The 20,443-nt window shown below is 43.8% G+C and overlaps 1 protein-coding gene across 1 annotated transcript in view; it reads left to right on the plus strand.

Annotated features, from left to right (window-relative positions):
• Positions 1 to 19,518, plus strand: part of spryd3 (SPRY domain containing 3) — a 56,353-nt gene extending 36,835 nt beyond the window's left edge. The window contains exons 8-11 of the mRNA XM_027288332.1: positions 3,798 to 3,855; positions 10,933 to 11,052; positions 11,516 to 11,664; positions 16,303 to 19,518. Of these exons, the coding sequence (XP_027144133.1) occupies positions 3,798 to 3,855; positions 10,933 to 11,052; positions 11,516 to 11,664; positions 16,303 to 16,437 (462 nt within the window). The 3' untranslated portion in view covers positions 16,438 to 19,518. The remainder of the gene's footprint in view (positions 1 to 3,797; positions 3,856 to 10,932; positions 11,053 to 11,515; positions 11,665 to 16,302) is intronic.
• Positions 19,519 to 20,443: the final 925 nt, after the last annotated feature.

The following is a 20,443-nucleotide window of genomic DNA, read 5'->3' on the forward strand; positions in this document are numbered from 1 at the left end:
AAAAACGGGTGAAAAAACATATATTGTATTCACTCAGAAGATTCCAATCTTGTTTTTTCAGGTACTTAAAGCAACGTTATGTAAGATTTGGTATGTTTTTATGTATGTTTTATGAGTTTCAGAGTGCAATTCGTTCATGCACTGCTGTCTTAAACGGACAGCTTGTTGCGATTACTTTACTTACAACTTTGCAAACAGACAAACATCAACCAGGTCCCCAGCAGCAGCTGATATCACTGACTAGTCCAGCAGCAGTCAGCCCAGCTCGGCGTCTGTCTTTCAGCCTTTTATTTCACCAAGCTCTCACCAACCACTAAAAGTCAGTCCCACATTTACTCTTGTCCGGCAGCTTCTTGCTCGCTCACTCTCTACTTTTTCTCTTCTTGGCTTCCTCCGTCAACGTCCTCTTCAATCACTTGCCTCTACCAGCATTTAACCCCCCCCATTACCGCCCTGAAAACCTCCTACTACAGCTAACTGATCAGCTAACATGAGCTAACAGCAGCTACAGCTGTCAGCACAGTTTACTTCACTGTCCATCAGGAAACTCTGTAAATCACAGAGAGTTGAGGCGGAGCAGCCCGAGGACATCAAGAGGGAAAACCAGAAAACATTTTCTCCATAAAATATGATCCAGTTTCACCAGAATCAGTGAAATAGTTGGTGGTGTGTTTGGAGTCCAAAGTTACATAGTATGAGAACAGACGTACAAATTGAAAGAGGAAAGTCTTCCAAGATGAGGACTAACTGATGTGTTGAGAAACTAAAGCACCCTCTTGGATGACTTTGTGGAGGTTTCTGGACTTTAAACTTCCTCAAGTTTATTGTAGAATCTAAGTATTTGACATATTTTGACCTGACGATGGCACTAATAATGACAACAGCGATGCAGCCAACATTTTTCAAGACTCGAATGCGGTTGAGGAAAAGTTATCGGATCACTAAATCAGTTGTCTTACTCCTCTGAGGACCATGAATGTTTGTATAAAGTTTTATTGAGCTGTTGAGGTATTTCAGTCTGGACCAAAGTGGTCGGCTGTCCAACATCTTCATCCCGCTCTTCATTGCTTAACAGGAGACGCTGTATTGTGTATACTGAGAAACTGTGACCCTGAGGGGAGTGCTGCTTCAGTTTTCTCCCTAAACCAACATATTTATTTGTTGAAGACACTGAGTAGATGTTATGAATTAGAGATGATGGACACAACAATTACCAAGAAGACGGCTATGAAAACAGGCATTTAACAGTTGATCCATTTATCAGACACAAGTCTGCGGTTTACATTAAAGCGCTATAAATCCACCCGTTATTTGTTCAGGCATCCCTAATGTTGTCTTATTTCAGGGTCTAACTCAAAGTCTCTGATCAAATCAGTGTCTGTGGATCATCAATCAGAGGAGAAAACACCCAGACGCTGCTCTCCCTCGTCGTGGAGATGCAGCCCACATGCCAGTCAGCCAGAGGAATCCTCCAGCTTGTGGTTGAGACGAGGGGGAAGAGGAGCAGACTTGGCGGATCAAGGGTTTTTCAGGCTTGGAGCAGTAGCTGCATTCCTCCATGTCTCTCTGTCTTCCTCTGCTGATGTCTCACTCTGTCCTCTTCCCTCTCTCTCTCTCTTTTTCTCTCTCTCACTCACTTTCCCCCCATCCATTTCCATTTCCTGTTCCTCAAGCCCCAATGGGGTTGTCAGACAGGATCGTTGATGTTTCCCTGATGTCCTGTCCTCAAATGCTGCTCTCTCTCCGTCTGCCTGGCCCCGACCTACATGTCTGTCTGCACTCTCCCTATTACTCATTTCTCTGCTCCACACAGGTGCTAATAGTAATAATTTCATCGGGCTTCTTTTGTTTATGAGTAATGTGTTGCCTATTCAGTCTCCGCATCAGTCATCGGTGGCTGTTCTTTTGTTTGGTTAAAAGAACATTTCCCTTCAAAATGACTCGCCGAAGACGGATTGTTTTTTTTCTCTCTCTCTCGTCTTGGACGTCATCACGGTCGAATTTTGGATTTCTTTTACCTGAGACGTGATGAAAATGAAAGTCTTTTGGCTGCCTTGTTTTGTCTGTTAATACGCGATGAAAAGAAATAAAGAGTTTAGCGTCGAGAGAAAGAGAGAGAGTGTGTGAACAGGAGAGCTTTTAGAAGTAGCCTACTGAGGGGATGAAAGAGGAGCATAATGTCATTGCCCTCTGCCTCTCCTGTTCTTGCAGTAGTGTGTTTCTACGGTAATGGAGGTGCAGCGTAAAAGACGGATAAGAATCTCTGGTAATTACCTCTGAGTCATACTCTGATCTTATCAAGAAGTTGGCCCTCTGGTTATTTCTGTTGGCATTGAGAAACCTGGAGAAAGGTGTTCATACTGTACATGCAGAGAGAGAGACAAACATATCCTCACCTCTCGGAGACGTAGCTGACACTGACAGGTTTCCATAACAGAGGCAAACGGAAACATCAAACCAGGTCACCAGCAGCAGCTGATATCACTGACTAGTCCAGCAGCAGTCAGCCCAGCTCGGCGTCTGTCTTTCAGCCTTTTATTTCACCAAGCTCTCACCAACCACTAAAAGTCAGTCCCACATTTACTCTTGTCCATTGCTTGGTCACTCTCTCATTTTCTCTTCTTAGCTTCTTTCGTCAACGTCCTCTTCGGTCTCGTCGTTAGAGCTCCATAGAGGCTGCCCAGCTCCTATTCTGGAACAACACTGGCTCCACTCCACTGTAAACCTCATTTTCTTATTCCCGGTGGTCCAAAACACCTGTGATACAAACACTAACACTCCCCCGGCTAACAGACTGAGCTAACGGCAGCTACAGTTTACTTCACTGTCCATCATAAACTCTGTAAATCACAGAGAGTTGAGGCGGAGCAGCCGGAGGACATCAGAGGGAAAACCAGAAAACATTTCCTCCATAAAATATGATCCAGTTTCACCAGAATCAGTGAAATAGTTGCTGCTGTGTGACTTAGTGCCGTAAAGAGTTACGTACTTCTCCCGACCCGGAGCCCAAAGTTACATAGTGAGAGAACAGATGTACGAATGACGGAGACACCGTTCACCTGATCACAGGTCAGTGTGGGTCAACAGGATTTAACTAACTACTTTACAGTTACCGTAGTAGTAACCTTGCAAAGCTGAGGAGTGTATCATTAGTGTGTGTGTGTGTGTGTGTGTGTGTGTGTTGTGTGTGTGTGTGTGTGTGTGTGTGTGTGTGTGTGTGTGTGTGTGTGTGTGTGTGTGTGTGTGTGAGCCAAGATTACAGCATTATTAGAGTTTGAACATGAGCAGCTCTGTCTGCCTCTTTATTGGATTTGGATAAGTTTACGCTCGAGTAACCTCAGCCAAACATGAAACCTGATCCGGCATTATGTTTCCCAAACTCATCAGTTAGTCATCAACCTCGGAGCCTTTTCTCCTGAAACGCTGAAACATATTACTGCTGATAACAGCCGTGCTGCTTGTCCGTGTATGTGTGTTCATGGATCAAACAGGGGCTAACTAGCTCTGCTGTGCATCTATCTTGACTTCTAGCTTCATCCTCAGTCTTTTAGGATTGTCTCGTGTATGCGGATGGCTTTGAGTATGAGCGGCTCAGCTGGAAAAAGTCTTCAAGTATCGAGCAGATTAGAATCTGCCAGCAACAGTTGCCTTTCTAGTGAAAGTCGAACCGTGTCCAGGTTCGGACTGTGCTGTTCATTTGTTGCTCTTTAGTCTGCTGGTCACACATTATCTCAGAGTGTTTGTCTGTAGAGGTTCAAATCATCTTCATGACCGAGTTTGTGTTTGTGTTTGTGCAGGATTACCCCAGGAACAGACACCCGGGATGGAGCCGAGGATCGGTGGCGTACCATGCAGGTGAAATTTTTTAATCCCTTCTTTCTCTCGCTCAGTTTTTCTGGTTCTGTTTCTCGGAAGAATACGAGTTGTTTCCTGTTGGAAGTGTGGAATTTCCCCTCCATAGTCTCGTTTTAACCGAAATCCTAAAAAAAAAAAAAAAAATCTGATAAACTTCCTTTTTAAAGCATCTACTGTATCTGCTGCTGCCTTTTTAGATGGAAACATCACAGGGCACCGTCTCAGCTGGATGTTAAAAGGTGCCTAGCACAAACAGAGATGGAGGAGATGAAGGACAGTGACAGCATCAGAAAGAGGAGCTCGATCTTCATCTCTCTCTCTCTCTCTGTCATCTAAATATCTCAGCAAAGCAATGACCCAAAAAAAACAAGACACAAAAAAGTTTACTTATCTTTATCTTCCAGGCTCACACACACACACACACACACACGTTTAGTCTTGGTTTTTTGTGACGACAGGCCTGTGAACATTATCTTCACAGGCATCTGCACAAAACCCCCACAGCTCCCATTCCAGGCCTCAGCACCCATCGCTATCAGTGCTAAGAGATTAGCTATCAAACGCTAGGTAGGTGGTTGTTGTGACACCGTACGAGCTGCAGTAGGTAGCCCGGTTTCTTTATCTGACGATCCGCTGTCACAGTCGAGATCTTGTTAGCTCTTATCAGACCCGAAGCAGGAGCTCGCTGGCTTTTATCTGCATTATTTTTCGTCTGAAGCATCCCATTGTTAATCTCTCTCACAGGGGGAATTCAGATGCTCTCGATGATTCACACGATTCCTTTTACGAGGAAATGATTTTATTTTTAGAAGAAGGTTTATATACTTTCTTCCAGTTGACCTCCAATCAGCTATCAAAACACATCTTCCCGTTCACTCTGCACATTCCACTCATGTTTTGGAGTTGGTGTTTATAGTCCCGAGTCCACCGTATCCCCCCCCCTTTTTTTGCAGATTCCATTTATGCTTTAGGATACATTAACAATAATAACAGTTGATGCCGTGCGTCCTGCCGGGCTCTGCGGATGATGCCTCATCGCTGAGTGACACACGTTCACGAGGGGGGCTCAGCAACGCCGAGTCCCAGAGGCCCAGCGCTGCGGTCTGCCTGGTTTTGGCTGCATCGCGTCGGACACCACAGAAATGTGCACGCCCCAGCGCAGCTCCCATTAATCTTATTTGTTAGAGACTAAAATGATGTATGTGGTTTTCCACACCGTGCGTATGAGGTTTGCCTTCCCATGCTTGGGTTAAGGTGCAGGCTCTGATCCGGCTACTTAAAATCAACAGCCGGGGGGCCTCTTCTTCTTCTTCTTCTTCTTCGCGTCTCCCCCTCCGTGCATCCACCGAACAGCTTAGGAACCTCAAGAATTGCACGCAGGCGCTCGCTGGCAGGGTGACAAAAACTTAATGTATACACAGTATCATATACCCCAGGTCAAATAACCACAGCAGAAATTGCTTATAGAAGGAATAACTAGCTTTGTTACTCTGGTTTTTTCTTACTCGGTGGAAGCCAAGAATGCTGTGAAGACGTGTTTCAGTGATACGGGGCACCTCCGTTTATTTACTCTCACGGTTCGTTTTTGTGTTTGACCTCGCTATCTGAAGGAGCAAAGGTCTGCTGGGATATTCTTGGCACGCCTTGTGCAGACTTTTGAAACTCGCTGTTATATTTTTATCGTACCTCACGCTGCTCCTTAACACACTGTGAACGTTGTTATCGTTAGCTGTCAGCGGCTGTACATTGTTTTTTGAGTTATATTAGCCGCCCGGAGGCCGATATATAAATTATTTGATGCCTCAGCACCACATTCCTGCTTTTCTTATTTATATCTTACATCGTACAGTTTGACTACCGAGTCTGTCACCTTTTGATTTATGGTGCGTTGTATCGGGCACGCGCCGGTGTTGACCTGGATCACACGTGATGTTTATTGTTGACTTTTAAGATTGTGATTTAGCTCCAGATATATTCCAGCTATATACACAAAGCCTGCCAACCATATCGCTCCTCCTTTTGTATAGCTTGTATAGTTTGAGAGTTCTTTGGCCTGCGCTGGTGTTACCGCAAGTGTTTGTGTTGGGAGCTGGCCCAAGCGTGGACCTCCATCCCGTGTGTTGGCTTGCAGGTTTGGCTCTGCGAGTTAATGGGCCGTAGGGCCTGTGAGCCCCTGTGGGCCCTATCAGGAGCAACCAGGCATCCAACCAGTGAGTGCTCCTCTGCAAGCGTCATTAACCCTGTCACCCTACCTCTCCATCAGTGACTCACACGTGCTATGACTCAACACCCGCACCCGAAGTTTGTGCCCGACCACCGCCACCACCATCCATCCATCAGCACCCAGCCAACCTCAGATGATAGTCTAACTTCTGTGCTCTGTATCAGTGACAGGGTCTAATCTGATTTCAGCTCAGGTTCTGCAAAAACAAATATTCAATACCAACATGTTGCGTACGGGGATGATATTACCTGCTTACCTAATGGGACAAAAATGGACCCTGATGACACAACCTCTTTAACAATAACGGGCACAGAGAGAGTCTGATGAATGAACTACCGAGCATGTGGGTGTCGCCACACAAGTGAGAGAATTATGGCTACAATAGCGATTTAATTTAATCATTGATTCATCTGCTGATTGTCCGAGCTGGTGAATTCAAACTGTTTTGACCAAAGATATCGAGATATTCTTTTAACTTTAACTTTTTGGTGTTTTTGCATGAAAAATGACAAAAACAATCAATCGATTCATTCCTGCTGAACGACTTATAGTTTTAAATATATCCGTCACTCCACCTGCCACCATGTCCCAACACAAGTATGTGTGGTGGTCAGCTTGCTACATAAACTTCGTTAACTCAGGGCTAGACTTAATTTGCATTAGTGTTAATTCACCTGACAGTTATTTTCTCTATAAAAGTCACATGATTAAAGATTAAAGTCTCTTTGGGTCGGGTTGATTGAGACCAAATCAGGTGCTGCAGCGAAAAGATGTTTGAACAGAGGTAGTGCGTTCGTTGAGATGAAATCATCTGAGAAATGCAGCCAGACGTCAGCAGGTGAAGTTCATGGATTGTGTTCTGACCTGGTTTGTTTTGTGTACCAGCTTCCACCTCTTCGCAGTCTGTGCTACAAAATTGTGACACCAAGAAGATTACTGTGGTTGTGCGACATCGACGTTGAATAAAGAGCGAGGGAAACCCGGTGAACCAGCTCTGCTGCAAATCACCACCACGACTGATTTGGCGACTCAGTACAACCTAATACTCAGAGACCTAGTGAAGAATGTCCATCACAATTTCCCACAATCGAAAAATGAAGACATCCAAAATAATTGTATTTTTACTCAAACTGTCCAAAACCCAGAAAAATTCAGTTTATTATCACATTTAGTCAAAGAAAAGTACCAAGTCCTCAAATTTGGAAAACTGAAACCAGAGAATGTTTGGAAAACTTTAAACATTTATTATTGAAGTGGTTGTAAGTTATTTGTCTGTCGATCAACTAATTTTAGATTTTTAGGCTCTAAAATAAAAACAGTGTTGTTCGTCACATCAGCACCACCGTTCATCCTGAAGTCAAAACAGAAGACCGTGGATTTAAAACCAGTGAAAACCAGTTCTGGAGTCCTTCATGCTTCATGCTCATGTTCATATACTTTATATAAGCTGGGCCCTGGAAGTGTGATGTGTATTATATATCAACAGCTCAACACTTTGTTTATGATAAACTCACATTCGCAGCTGCAAATGTGAGTTTATAGTAAATTCTTAGGAATGTGTACAAACTCACGTGTATGTGTGAGAAGGTGAAATCATAGAAGTCTATAAATATTTTGATTTCATTTTGCATGTTTTAGGAGTCTGTGAAGTCAATGTTCCCTGGGCAGGGAAGCCCAGTTTTTCCCAGACAAACTCTCATGTTACGAGAAATCCTGTTTTCTTGCTCCATCTGGTCTCATTCCTCAGTCAGGAGGCTGCCCTCTCCTCCCGTGGGCCCGGATCCAGACCTTTAAACTCAGCTGCAGTTTTTCGCTTTCTTGTTGCTCTCGCTCGAATCACCTTTCGATCCAACACCTGGTGGCCCGTCCCGGTAGCTAACATCGCTGGCAACGACTTGCTTTCGTGTTTCTGATCTTGACGTTTTGCGTTAACGCCGACCAGCTCCATGCGCTCTCACCTGCCTCGGAGCCAAACCTTGGTCAACACCTCTGTGCTAATTTTAAACTCTCCGACTCTCCAACACAAATTTTTAACATTTTCCGTCAAAGCCTCGCTCTAAATCGAGCCAGCTTCCTGTATCTTGATTTCCAACCTTTTTTTTTTCTCAGCACCAAAGTACACTTGAGAAAAGAAAAAGAACATATGTGCCCAAAGACTAAAATAGCCTCACGCGTCTGCCAGACGAAATTCATTCAGCATAACGAAGATTTACTGTGCAAAACATTTTCTAATTCAGCGCCGTAACTAACAATTATCTTCATCTATTAATCGACAATTGATTAAACTTTAGTTCAGTTCATACTAGAAACTAGAAAAGGATACTTCGAGTCTTGCTGCTTCGACTTTGACCATTCTTTTTAAAAGATCTGGGGTCCCCCAACTTCATGAAAGTCCAATAATAAATTGCCTGAGTACCCATTTAGTCTGCGAAGTCAAGAAATGCTGAGAAATGTCTGTCGCATGTTGCCCGAGCCTTTGGCATCTAATCAACAAAGTATAAAATAATTAAAGCCAGCAAATTTTCACATTTGAGACGCTGGAAATTCAGAATGTGTTTCGCTTTTACTTAATGAATAAATGACCTATTGATTATCAAATATGTTGGTTATTCATTTATTCATTTGGTTGACTGACTAATTGTTAAATCTACTAATTTTTTCATAATTTAATAAGGACACTCGGTTGTAAAGACAAACACAAAATATCTTTCGTTCTGCAAACATGGTTTTGTTTGCAGACAAGACTCTAAGATCAAAAACGAGGACTACCGGGTGTGTTTTCAGGATAATTAAAGGCTTTTCCTGACGATTTAGTCGGAGTTTGTTCAGGTAGCTGCAGTCGGTGAACACACAAATACAATCCAAATAAAAACAGCGAGTAGGAATTCTGAGGATCGCTCATCCCTCCGCCGGGGCTTCTTCTCCTATCTTTCCTGCCCTAGTGAACTATCCCTCGATCCCTTCGGCCCAAACCTGGACTTCCACACCCTTTGTCACCCCGGCTCACCTCCAGCGCCAGCCCTTGTCACTCTCCAAAGCCCTGCTCTGCTATTTTTAGTCTCGCAGCGCCTGTGCCGGCGTGGCTCCACTGTTTGCCTAGTGTGTGGTGTTGTGACAAGGGCCCGCATGGGAGCCGTAATGATACAGTGTCTCCGTCTCCCGCCCGGTGCTCAGATAGAGATTGTTTAAACAGTATCCTGAGCCGGGGACGGGTCCCATGACAACTCCATAAATATTTACCAGCAGCAGCCACACCGCTTCGCTTGAGGAGAGCTCGTCTGCAGGCTACCTCTGCAATGTTTTTCTTTTGCCCTTTTTTTCCATTGTTGTCTCTCGCAACTGTAGTATGTGTTGTTTTGATGATTTCCTTTGGATGTTGATGTCTTTTTTTTTGTGTTTTTACTAGCGCTGCTTTCGCCTTTACACATCATCATCTGACTGGAATGTCAGGATGTCCTGAATGTTAGCACTACATGTACACATGTTGCACGCTGTGGTAAACACATTAATACACGCTGTGTTAGTCAACGTCTTGGAAGACGGAGCAACAGACCTTTTAAACGACCTGGAGCCTTGAAAAGTCTGAAATTTGATTTACGAAAGTCTGAAATATCCTTGTCTTGCATTGCAGTGAACCCGTAATGTTGTTTTTGTCTGTGACTGAAGGCGGGAGATGATACACAAACATAAACTAAAAGTGGGATTGTTGAGGATTGTTGTGCGTGCAGGAGGCTGTTCAGCTATAGCAGGTATGAGGCTTATTGTCCCGTAATAGGCAAGTGTAAGGATGCTGAAATGAAGCTCGTTCATGCAGCATCTTGCTTTATTTAGTTCTCGACCAAGTGGCGACCTGCAGTTCCTCTTGTCGTCCACTTGAGGCTGGCTCCAGAAGTGAGTCAGTCTCCATAAGTCCCCATGTTAGACAGCAGAAATAAACATGTTTACAGCCTGGTACAAAAAAACAGTTTTGGTCTCTGTAGCTAATTTCCCCGTTCATGACAACTGTACTGAGGGTGAATTTATATACAACTCACCTGTTCACATTATATTAAGGCTTAAAGTTATGCAGGATTAAGAGCGTGGACGCTTTGGTTGACAGGTGGGTGTGGTTATAGATGGCTTGTTTGAGCAACCAGGCTTCATTCGGGTCAGCGCTGCATATTTTGAGCTTCAAATCTTCAGAACAGACGTCTCACACGCTGTCAGTGGTTCTGACCAAGTAATTTGATTGGACGAGAGTCGCTCCATGAGTGCTGATGTAGATAATAACAACATGCTTTAATCCACTTCACAGGTGTTTTTAAATTAGTTTAACTAACGGTCGTTATCTTTCTTAAACCGCGCTGAACCTAAACTATGAACGATTGTCAGAAGAGGACGAAGGGAAGGAAAGAGTGTGCACGTACGACATCAGCCGACGTGGAACAAAGCTAACCGCACGGGCTTTGAACTGCTTCGGGCTGCACTGACATGTAGACTTATAGATCAAAGCTACCTTTGAGGAAGATGTTGATGTTGTTGTTGCTTGGCAAAAGTACAGTGGAACTATTTGTGTTGTCGGAGCCAAATAAATTATTATTATAATAAATACACAAAGAAATCATAATCCATAATCTTACTGTTGTAAGATGAAGGTGAATCCATCCATCTCACATCAATTATTTAATCAAGTTTATCATTAAAACTATCAATAAAAAGTGATACACTGATAATATGAAGTATTTTCCACCATACTTCATCATAAATACTCATGAAACTGGTATTTAATTAATCCTATGTGGTGGAAATCTGCAGGAGTTGTTGAGTAATGAGCAGGACTGAAAGCTTCTTCCTCTCTCTTCCTCCTCTGACAGATGATGGCAAGATCTTTCACGGCAGCGGCGTCGGTGACGCTTTCGGTCCTCGCTGCTTCAAAGGTGACATCATGGGCTGCGGCATCATGTTCCCACGAGACTACATCCTGGACGGAGAAGGTGAGGGCTCGAGGTTCAGGTGATACAGTCACACCGTCACCGTTGTTGTGTCCGTGGGAGGTTTCACTCTTAAACCTGCTTATCGTGGTTTTGGCAGAAGGCGGTTGTGGCCACACTCTGTCTTAAGTTCATTGTGTTGAATGTGGGAAAGAAACCAAGATCCCCCGCAATGAAATCAGGGAAAGTCCGCCCCCCCCTCCCCTCTTTTCAGACAAATATGGGCTTTCCTGCTCTCAGGTGGTTTCAGTACATCCGTTTCAAATTACCAAACCTGTGATGACAATTTGGACGTACTTTAGTATTCCAACGTAGACAGCAAAAACAAGACATGTCAAGTTGTGGCATTAATAACATGTTTTGCTGACTTACCGCTCCGCGCCTGCTATTTTATCAGTGATTAAACCCGTGGCATAGCAACCGACTCTGCTCATGCACATGAATGCCTCACCTGTTCTCCCCTCAGGTGACCTCGACGACTGGGATCGGCTCGAGGTCCGTCCGGGTCACGCCGGCGTCCAGAACTTTCTGTACCTCAACGACGAAGAGGAGGAGGAGGAGGAGGAGGAAGATGGGGAAGAGATAGAGCAGGGACAGGAGGGCAGGAAGGTCACGGTGAGGAACACTCATGAACACAACACGCATGTAAACTACACATGTTTTAGATCCGTCAGCGTTTCTGCGTGAGTTGATTTTCTTTGGCCACTCGGCGGCAAACTGTAAACACGACACTGACGTAACAACATCTTTTAAATTTGATCTGAACTCATCAGCAAGCAATTATCAACGCAGCCGGACGACACAGAGCAACATCAGCATTTATTTAGAGCTGCGCTTGTGTCCACCTGATGAATGTAAGGATATTTAATCTGTTTTTTTGGCTCCGATTTGGACTCCTGAGTGAAATATCTGGCTCTTAAAAAGCCGAATGCTGCATTGCATTTATCGTGAGAGAGCTGAACAGTGAGCTGAAACTCACAAAATCTCCATAAAGTCGAGTGAAGCTGCAGATTCAGTCGTCTGATACATTTTATAATAAAAAAACATTGAATTGAGACTGAAGCAAGCAATCTGTCATGAATATTCACCAAACATAAGGAGTTAAACTGATTCTGAAGGCCACGTTTATGGAGCTCTGCACTTTCTTTCCAGTTGACCCGCTCTGTTCAGAATACTCCTACGTAGAGTTGAACAGGAATCTGCAGAGTTTGATCACTTACCCGAAGATCCATCGATCAGATGACGCATCTCTGATATGAAATATATTGATAAGTGTTGACGCTTGGCCAAGGAGAATTAGAGACACTCTCAAAGTTCATCAGAAGTGCCTGAGTCGGTCTCACATTCGGCCCAACTCATCCTGGTGGATCGACTTTAAACCCCAAGATAACACCACAAATACTACACGCCCAGAATTAGTCAAAGAGAATGTCTTTACCCATGGAGGTGTTATTGTCAGCATATTCTAGTCTGGAGACACAGATGTCTGTTTACGCAGATTGGAACGTCAACAACAAGCTATCTATTATGTCTATGAAGGCAGCAACAGGTCTCTGTGACCCTGGACACCACAGTGTTGAGATAGACTGGCACCTACTGTTCCCAACCAAAGCCAAACAACTAATACTGCTGAGGACCTCAAGGCCCACACGTGACCTCGTGTAACCTAAGGATAGAAAAGTCCATAACAATAAGCTGATCTGTGCCGATAGGGCCCTCCTGCAGATTATCGGTGATGGGTTTCCGATAGTCACCGATGGCTTCCCGGCATCCACCAGTCGCGCGGAGATGTGCTGTAATGATCAGTGCCTGTAAGCACTCACGCTGCTGCGTCACACATCAGTCGACTCGATAGATATCTGAGCAAAACAGAGCCATGACTCAGATCTGTGATGACCTGTATCTATCTACGATCTATGCTGATGTTTTAAACTAAAACCTGCACATCTACTCACCAACCAAACAGGCCCAGTCTGTCCCGAGAGCGCTGGTCAAAAAGTCTGTAATTTATAGTTTTTGCCCGTTCCACAGAAATCGTATTATTCTCCAACTCGATCCTCCTAAACTTAATTACTCCGTGAAGCCACCATCAGACTGCCTTGGCTCCCAGGCTGCTGTTCCCTGGAGCCGACAGCATCTCGCTGGCCGGACTACGGGAGGTAAAACTCTGTCAGAGAATCCCGGAGCTCGTCTCTCAGACACAAGGAGGCTTCACTCGGGTTTATTTAAGTTGGCCAACGTGTCTCAAAAAAGTATTTTTATTTGCTTTCTGTGATCCCAGAGAGTTTTTTTTGGTTGAGATAAGGACTCATTGTTAGCTGAACTGACTGTGGTGGACTGGAAATTCTTGTGGGTTTTTTCTGCTTTCTGCCGGTGTCTTTTGAAATACCTGTTTGTTGATGATTGTTGAGGCGCCGTGTACTGACAGACACGGGTCGCATGTAGTAATAATAATAACTCTCAATTAGAGCTACTGAAGCTGAGGCTCAGAAATAGAAGCTTGATTTATTTATTTGAATATTTATTACTTTGATTTTCAACAGTTGGCGGACTGACAGGCCGATTAATCAGCTCCAAACTCTTGAAATAAAAACAGCTGTTAAAGGTCGCAGGTTACAAACGTAACATGTGTTACTGATTTTCTGTTCTGTCGTACGTCCACGATCAGAATAAATACTGATGTTGTTGTTGTTATGCCTGAATACGGCTCCGTGTCAGCAGGCAGTGGAGACTGTGGATGAAACTGTAGGTGCTAACTTAAACTGTGTCACGGGAACCAAACAAAACCAAAACCAGCAGCAGGTGACAAAGACCTGAACGAAGAAACGGAGGCAGCACAGCTAACTCTGCGTTCACGCCTCGTGCTGTCACATCATTGAGCGTCCGAGTGGGGAAAATCGTTCTTGTCAGCGTGTGAGTTCTAAATCCAAAGTTCAACAAATCAGAAAAGAATTACAGAAATCAACAAACGTGGCGAGCCCTCATTGCGATTCGTTTAGATGAAGTTGTGCTCTGTTGGTTTGTGTTTGGATTAACTTGCTGAAGGGTAAAATAAATTCCTTGTAAGTGAAAACTTGGCGATAAATCTGATTCTGACTCGATTTGTGGCGAATAATTCAATCTTCGGGTCTCTGGTGAGAGTTTGGAGCAGCTTTTCATGGGAATCGTTTACAGCGAAATAAAATAAAAAGAATATTTGTGCAAACATGGAGATGTGTAAACAAAGGGAGGCTTCATCGATTATTTTCTGGATTAACTGCAATCTTGCTGAGGTCGTTTCAGATGCCGACGCAGCCGAGTTCCAACCAGGAACCTTCGTGCTAACCACCGCTCCACCAAAATCAGAAAATAATCACATTTGAGAAGCTGGAACTTTGATTTTCATCTTCATGCATCCTCTGCAGAGCGTCTACAGCCTGAATATAACACTGCCGGTCACTTTTCTCCACATTAATTCTGCAGAAATCACAATAATCACTTAAAGTTCTCGCCGTGACCTCCGTCCAGTGCGACTCTCCATCTAACCGCCGTGAACTCTTTGTTTGTTTGTCGTCGTTTTAATTGCTGCACTCGGTCTTGACATGTAGCCACTGGGCTAACTTGCCCACACAGTTGTGCAAGTAGAGGCCGGGTTGCACAGGGGAGGGGTCACTGAGCGGGTGTGAGTGCATGCCGTACTGAAACCCAAGTGGGTGAGAATAGAACAGGCCGAGTTGTAATCCCGGGATTTGTCAATATTTATTCAGGAGGACACATTTTAGCGTGAACGCAGCGCTCCGTGACATCGCGGAGGCCTCTGTGGGCACGGCTGCACGTGTGCGCGGGTGTCCATGTGCCGCCGTGTGCTCAAACTAACGCAGCCTGTTGCAGTTTCACTTCACCCTTCAGTCTGTAATTGAATAGCGGTTAAGCCTTTCTTTTTTTCGAGTGGGTGGTACAGTGAATGTTTGATATGTGACTCAGCCTGATTTATCGGAGACACACACTCCACAGTACTTCACTTGTTGTTTTTAGTGTGTCGGTATTTGCTCTCAGACTTGGAAAGAAGCCTTCGGTATTAGCATTGAAAAGCTTGTTGATGTTCTTTTGAGAACAGCTGGATAATGTTTGATCACTCGCTGATTTAGTAGAGACATGTACTGTAAACATTGACTTTTTTTTTCTTTTCTTCTCTCTGCTGAAGAAGACAGACGTTTTTCTGTCACCTGTTTGTTTAACGATATTTCTTAACTGCACATAATTCCCGGCACACTGAGTGCTCTCAAATGAAGTTTGTTCTGCTGTCAGACTTTTTTTATTTTATTTCATGACTAATTGTCTTAAAGGTCCAGTGTGTGGGATTTAGTGACACCTAGTGGCGAAGCTGCAGATTGCATGTAAGAAAAACTGCCTGGCAAACGCACATAAAGAAGCAAAAGGACAAATCTAGATCAGAGTTTGGCTGTGGACGCCTTCACAGTGGGTTTGAAATTAAATTTCAGCTTTAATTTAAGGGGTTAAACAAAAAAAATGAATGAATTATTGAGGAATTGCAGTTTTTTCCTTATTTCAAGAGCTCAAGAGTAATTGGACAAATTAACATATTCATAAATAAAGTAGAATCCTTTGTAGATATCACCGAATGCTGGGTGATTATTGCAGCTGTCTTCAGTTGTTGCATGTTCGTAGATCATTCTACTTTAGCGATTAAGATGCATGTTTGATCGGGTTGAGAACACGTGATTGACTCGATCTCTGCAGAATATCACACTCCTTAAAAATGTTTTTGGATCGTCGTCCGTCTGTGAGGTGAAGCAACGTCTAGTCAACTGAATCGCTGAATTTGGCTGAACCTGAGCAGACAGTAAATCTCTGTTCACTTCAGGATTCATCCAGCTGCTACTGTCTGCTGTCACATCATCAATAAACTCTGACTGACCCGGTGCTGTTGCAACCACGCACTCCAAAATTACAAAACTCGTCTGTGACGAAATATATTTGGACTTAACTGTATGAAGGACTCAACAAAAACACAAAGGTTGATTATACACACATGTGAATATCATGTTCCATTCCTGCCGATGAATACTCCTCAATCCGACACACTGGACCTTCTTGTTAGATCTTTAAAGGTCTGGTGTGTCGGATTTGATGACACCTAGTGGTGAAGTTGCAGATTGCAACTCTCTCCTTCCAAGCATGTTAGACAAACTCTTCCACACTGGACCTGTAACGCTCCGTCAGTGTGTGTTTTAACTCGCTGTGGTCCTGCAGGTGTTCTTCACCAGGAACGGGAAGCTGATGGGTCGCAGGGAGATGGCGGTTCCTCCAGGCGGCCTCTACCCGACCGTGGGGATGCTCAGCAGCGGAGAGAAGGTCAAGGTGGACCTGCATCCCCTCAGCGGATGAGCTGGACTCGTGCGAGAGTAGAGCTCACCCACGGTAGCCTAGAATGCTGCTAACACTCGCCAGGACACACACACACACACGCACGCACGTCGCCGCCGCCCCGCCAGTCGTCTTCCTCGACACTGCCTCGGCTTTAATTTATAAGACTTGTAAATTTCACAGTCATCGCAGAAACACGACCGGATCGTCCTCGTTGGTTGTGAAGTAGCAGACGCAGACGGAGGGGTCCCGCCGTACGTGGTGTGTCGGGGTCACAGCATGCAACCTGCAGCTCGAAGCTAAACAGAAAAAAGTAAAAACATATTTAACGGTTAAATCTATGCAATCTGTACCGCTATCATCGTCACGTCCACCCTTCTGCATGCAGAGCCGAGTCTCTGAAACACTGAGCCGTTGAAGCTCTCTCATGAGGTCTGGCACACTTAGTTTATTTCATTTGTCACGACCCCAAGCAAAGCAGAGCGAGGCCAACAGTTGTGCCGAGTCAGAGCTTGTCGGCGGTTTATGTTTCAGGGAATACACCCTCTCTCTCTCTCTCTCTCTCCTCTGTCTCTCTTTATCGCTCATGCTCTCTTTCCCAAACCTCCCTCTCTCTCCCCGTCGTCCTCTCTCTGGGTGAGGCTGCCCTCCTGTGAGTGATCAGGGACCTGCTGTCGCCCCACCTCGCTCCCTCGCTCCCTCGCTCGCAGCTCTCCCGGAGCTGGCTGGAAGTGAACAGTGGATCTGTTTCAGTATTTCTAGAAAATGCATCATCGGCTCGAGGATTTATTTTATTTTGAAGGATCATTACAGGTTTGGTAATCACAAACCTCGTTGCAGAGTGTTTTCTTGTTTCACGTCGGAGCCAAACTACAAATAAAAACATGTCAGGTACATTTTCTACAGCGGGGGAGGGGGATCTGCTTCAAAACATGATTTAAATTTATCTTCCAGTTCAGGGAATGTTTTTGTTTTTTGCACTTTGAGATCATGAGAAAGTCCCGTGAAGGACTGAAGGCTGTGGAGACCTGCAGGGCAAACATGAACACAACCTTAAACAGCCATAAAAATAACCACAGAGTTTAAACAAACAGCTCCGGGTGTAAACTTTAACTCTGCAAACCTCACGCAGAAGGATCAGTTTCAGGTCTGTGGGATTGCATCACACCGCGAGGCGCTCTCCGCATGTTTGCCCTCCATCCGTTATTTCCCCTCTTTTAGCTCCGGTGATGTTTTGCAGGTTTAGAAGAGCCGACAGAATGAAAACTGAAATCCATTTCTTGTTTTTGTAGTCTGAAGGTAACTTCCTGTCTGTGATGTTCAATGAACTGCTGGATGTTTCTCTGTTTGTTTCTGAAGATGAAGACAATGATGTTCGCTCGCCGCGTGCTGCATGTGTTTGTGTGTCGACTGCAGCGTCACGGGGCCTGATCCACAAACACACTTCAGCTCGCTTTAACCTGGGTTAAATCACCGTGGTAACCTGTGCTGGATAAAACAGCCTGACTGATGGCCAATCAGATAACTGGAAAAACTGAGTCATCGCTCCTACGGGGTCTGGACAGGGACAAAACTTTTGATTCTTTTGATAATTATGTCAAAGATAGAAGAAACATTTTTGCAGCTGCAACTAATAATCACCTAAATTATTGATTTATCTGCTGATGGATGCATTTTCCTCATCGACTCGTCGTCTGGTCTTTGAAATGTGAGAAAATTGTGTTTGAATTCCCTGAAAATTCATGTTGATGTGAGTTTATGTTGCTCGTTTTTTAGTTTAAAACCCCAAAAATTATCAATTAGTTTTAACGTAAGACATAAAAATCATCACAGCTGAGAAGCTGAAACTTGAAACGATAAATCGATTCTCAGAAAAGTTTGAATTTCTTCGATTAGAGACGTGAATCTTCTAAAACAAGGAGAGATGCAGGGACGTCTCTCAGTAACGAATGGATTTAATTGTTCACCCTGTTAATTAGCTCAGTAAATTATACATGAGACCAGTCAGATAAACATTATCAGGCTTTAATCACTGAGCTACAGCTGTCCCATTGACGAGGCTTTCACTGATTGATTTTTTCCAGGTCAATATCTGTCGACAGACTAAAAGCTCTGTGAAGCTGCGACGGCCGTGCGCTCTCTCCTTTTTAAACGATTAATCATGGTGATGTCACTTTGAACTCTTTTACAAACCAATCAGTGAATTCACGGAGAAGATAAGCTATGATGTATTTATACGGCGAGGTCCGACCCAAACGGAGCCGGACTCGGCTGAACTTTGTGCTTCAGGTCCCTCGAAAACAATCTGTCCATGAATGAGAAATACTGTTTGTGGTTTTCATGTGAGTGGGAGCTGGTTTCCACACGAAATATTCAGAATGATGATCTTTGTGTTGTTTTTTTTCTTCTGTCTGTTCGTTTTTAAAGGGAACGATGATCAAACGTTATTATACTGTATCAGCTAAAACAGTTAACCATCGTCATCCTCCCTCGTCCTCGTCCTCGTCATCAGCAGCCTGTAAATGATAACGTACATTCCTCTGCACCTCCCCGCGAGGCGCGTACAGCAGGACGCACTGCTCCATTCACACACTAGAACACGCAACGCTAGAACTATAACGTGACGTAAACCTACTACACAGGGTTAACTGTTGAAATCACATATCTGCTGGAGACTGTGTTTGTTTTTTAAGCTGCATTTTGTTTTAGAGCCATCGATGATGACGACCTCAGCAGGTCTACGGGACGTGTACAAATCTTCTTCTCCTGCAGGGCTGGATAGAGACTTCAGTTCAGGTCGTTACAGCTTGAACTGTAAATAATAAATATAAAAAAAAAACTTATGCTAGACAGTGCAAAGATATTAATGAGACACTGACGTGGACGCTCGGTCCTCGTCTAAGTTCAGGGTCACTTAAAAATGTTTGAAGTTTACTCGATCTCAGTTTACAGAAAGTTTCACGGTTCAACCAAATTAGACCTAAAATCTTTTACTCACCAAGGACTCTGTAACAACTCCTCGCCTTGTTGACTTGCACTATAATGGCCTTGTTCAGTACGTGTATAATCACCAATAAAGGTTTCAGTAATGTAACAAAGTAACGGCTTGTTCTGTGTCTGTCTGACTTTGGTGGTACTGTTTCTTTATACTTCATACGTGAGTTATAATTCCTCTGGCTTGTTTTATCTTATTTATATTTGGTAATAATGTCGGTAATCAACAGAAAAATACTTGTGCATCACATTTTCTGTTGTTGTTGTTGTAACATGTAATCAAGCTATTAATAAATAAATAAATTAGAGGTTCTCCTGATTAATTAAAAAGACGAGTGACCTTCAGGAGGATTAAAACCAGCCAGACACAAAATTTGTTCAGATTTATAATTCATCAATAAATCATAATGATATGCTATTAACCATTTAAAGGTGCAGTGTGTGAGATCTTTTATTTTCAGAATAAGGCAGACATGAAATATAATATTCGACTAAACTAAATTCTGAGTGTTGTGAGGTGTAAGGTGAGGGTGACGTGAGGAGATTGCAATGCAGCGATTGGACCACTAGATGTAGCTAAAGTCTACACGCTGGACTTTTAAAGAGACTGTCAATAAAACTTTTTTATTATAGGTGATTTATCAGGAGTTTTACCTCGACTTTTAATCTGTTGGTCCTCCAGCTAAACGATGGATTCTTGTGACGTCTTATAAAGATCCGTCGAGGTGCATGTAACAAATCTGACTGATGATTTAGAGTCAATTATGATGCTAATTAAGTCTCCAGAGAGGCAACATGCAGCACAGCCTGACTGATCTTATCATAAGAAACTACAACGACTACTTCAGCAGCAAGTGAACGCATCTCTTCAAAAGGAGGAAGACATGAACTCCCCTGAAAACACGATTTCCCTCTGACATATTGACAATATCCTCATTTAGAGTAACTGGCGACTCTAAATTGTCCGTAGGTGTCAATGTGAGTTGATCAATGAAGAGGATACGATGGATGGATTCCTAATTATTGTACTACG

This window comes from Larimichthys crocea, chromosome XV (genome assembly GCF_000972845.2).
Source record: "Larimichthys crocea isolate SSNF chromosome XV, L_crocea_2.0, whole genome shotgun sequence".
In the NCBI taxonomy this organism is placed as follows: domain Eukaryota; kingdom Metazoa; phylum Chordata; class Actinopteri; family Sciaenidae; genus Larimichthys; species Larimichthys crocea.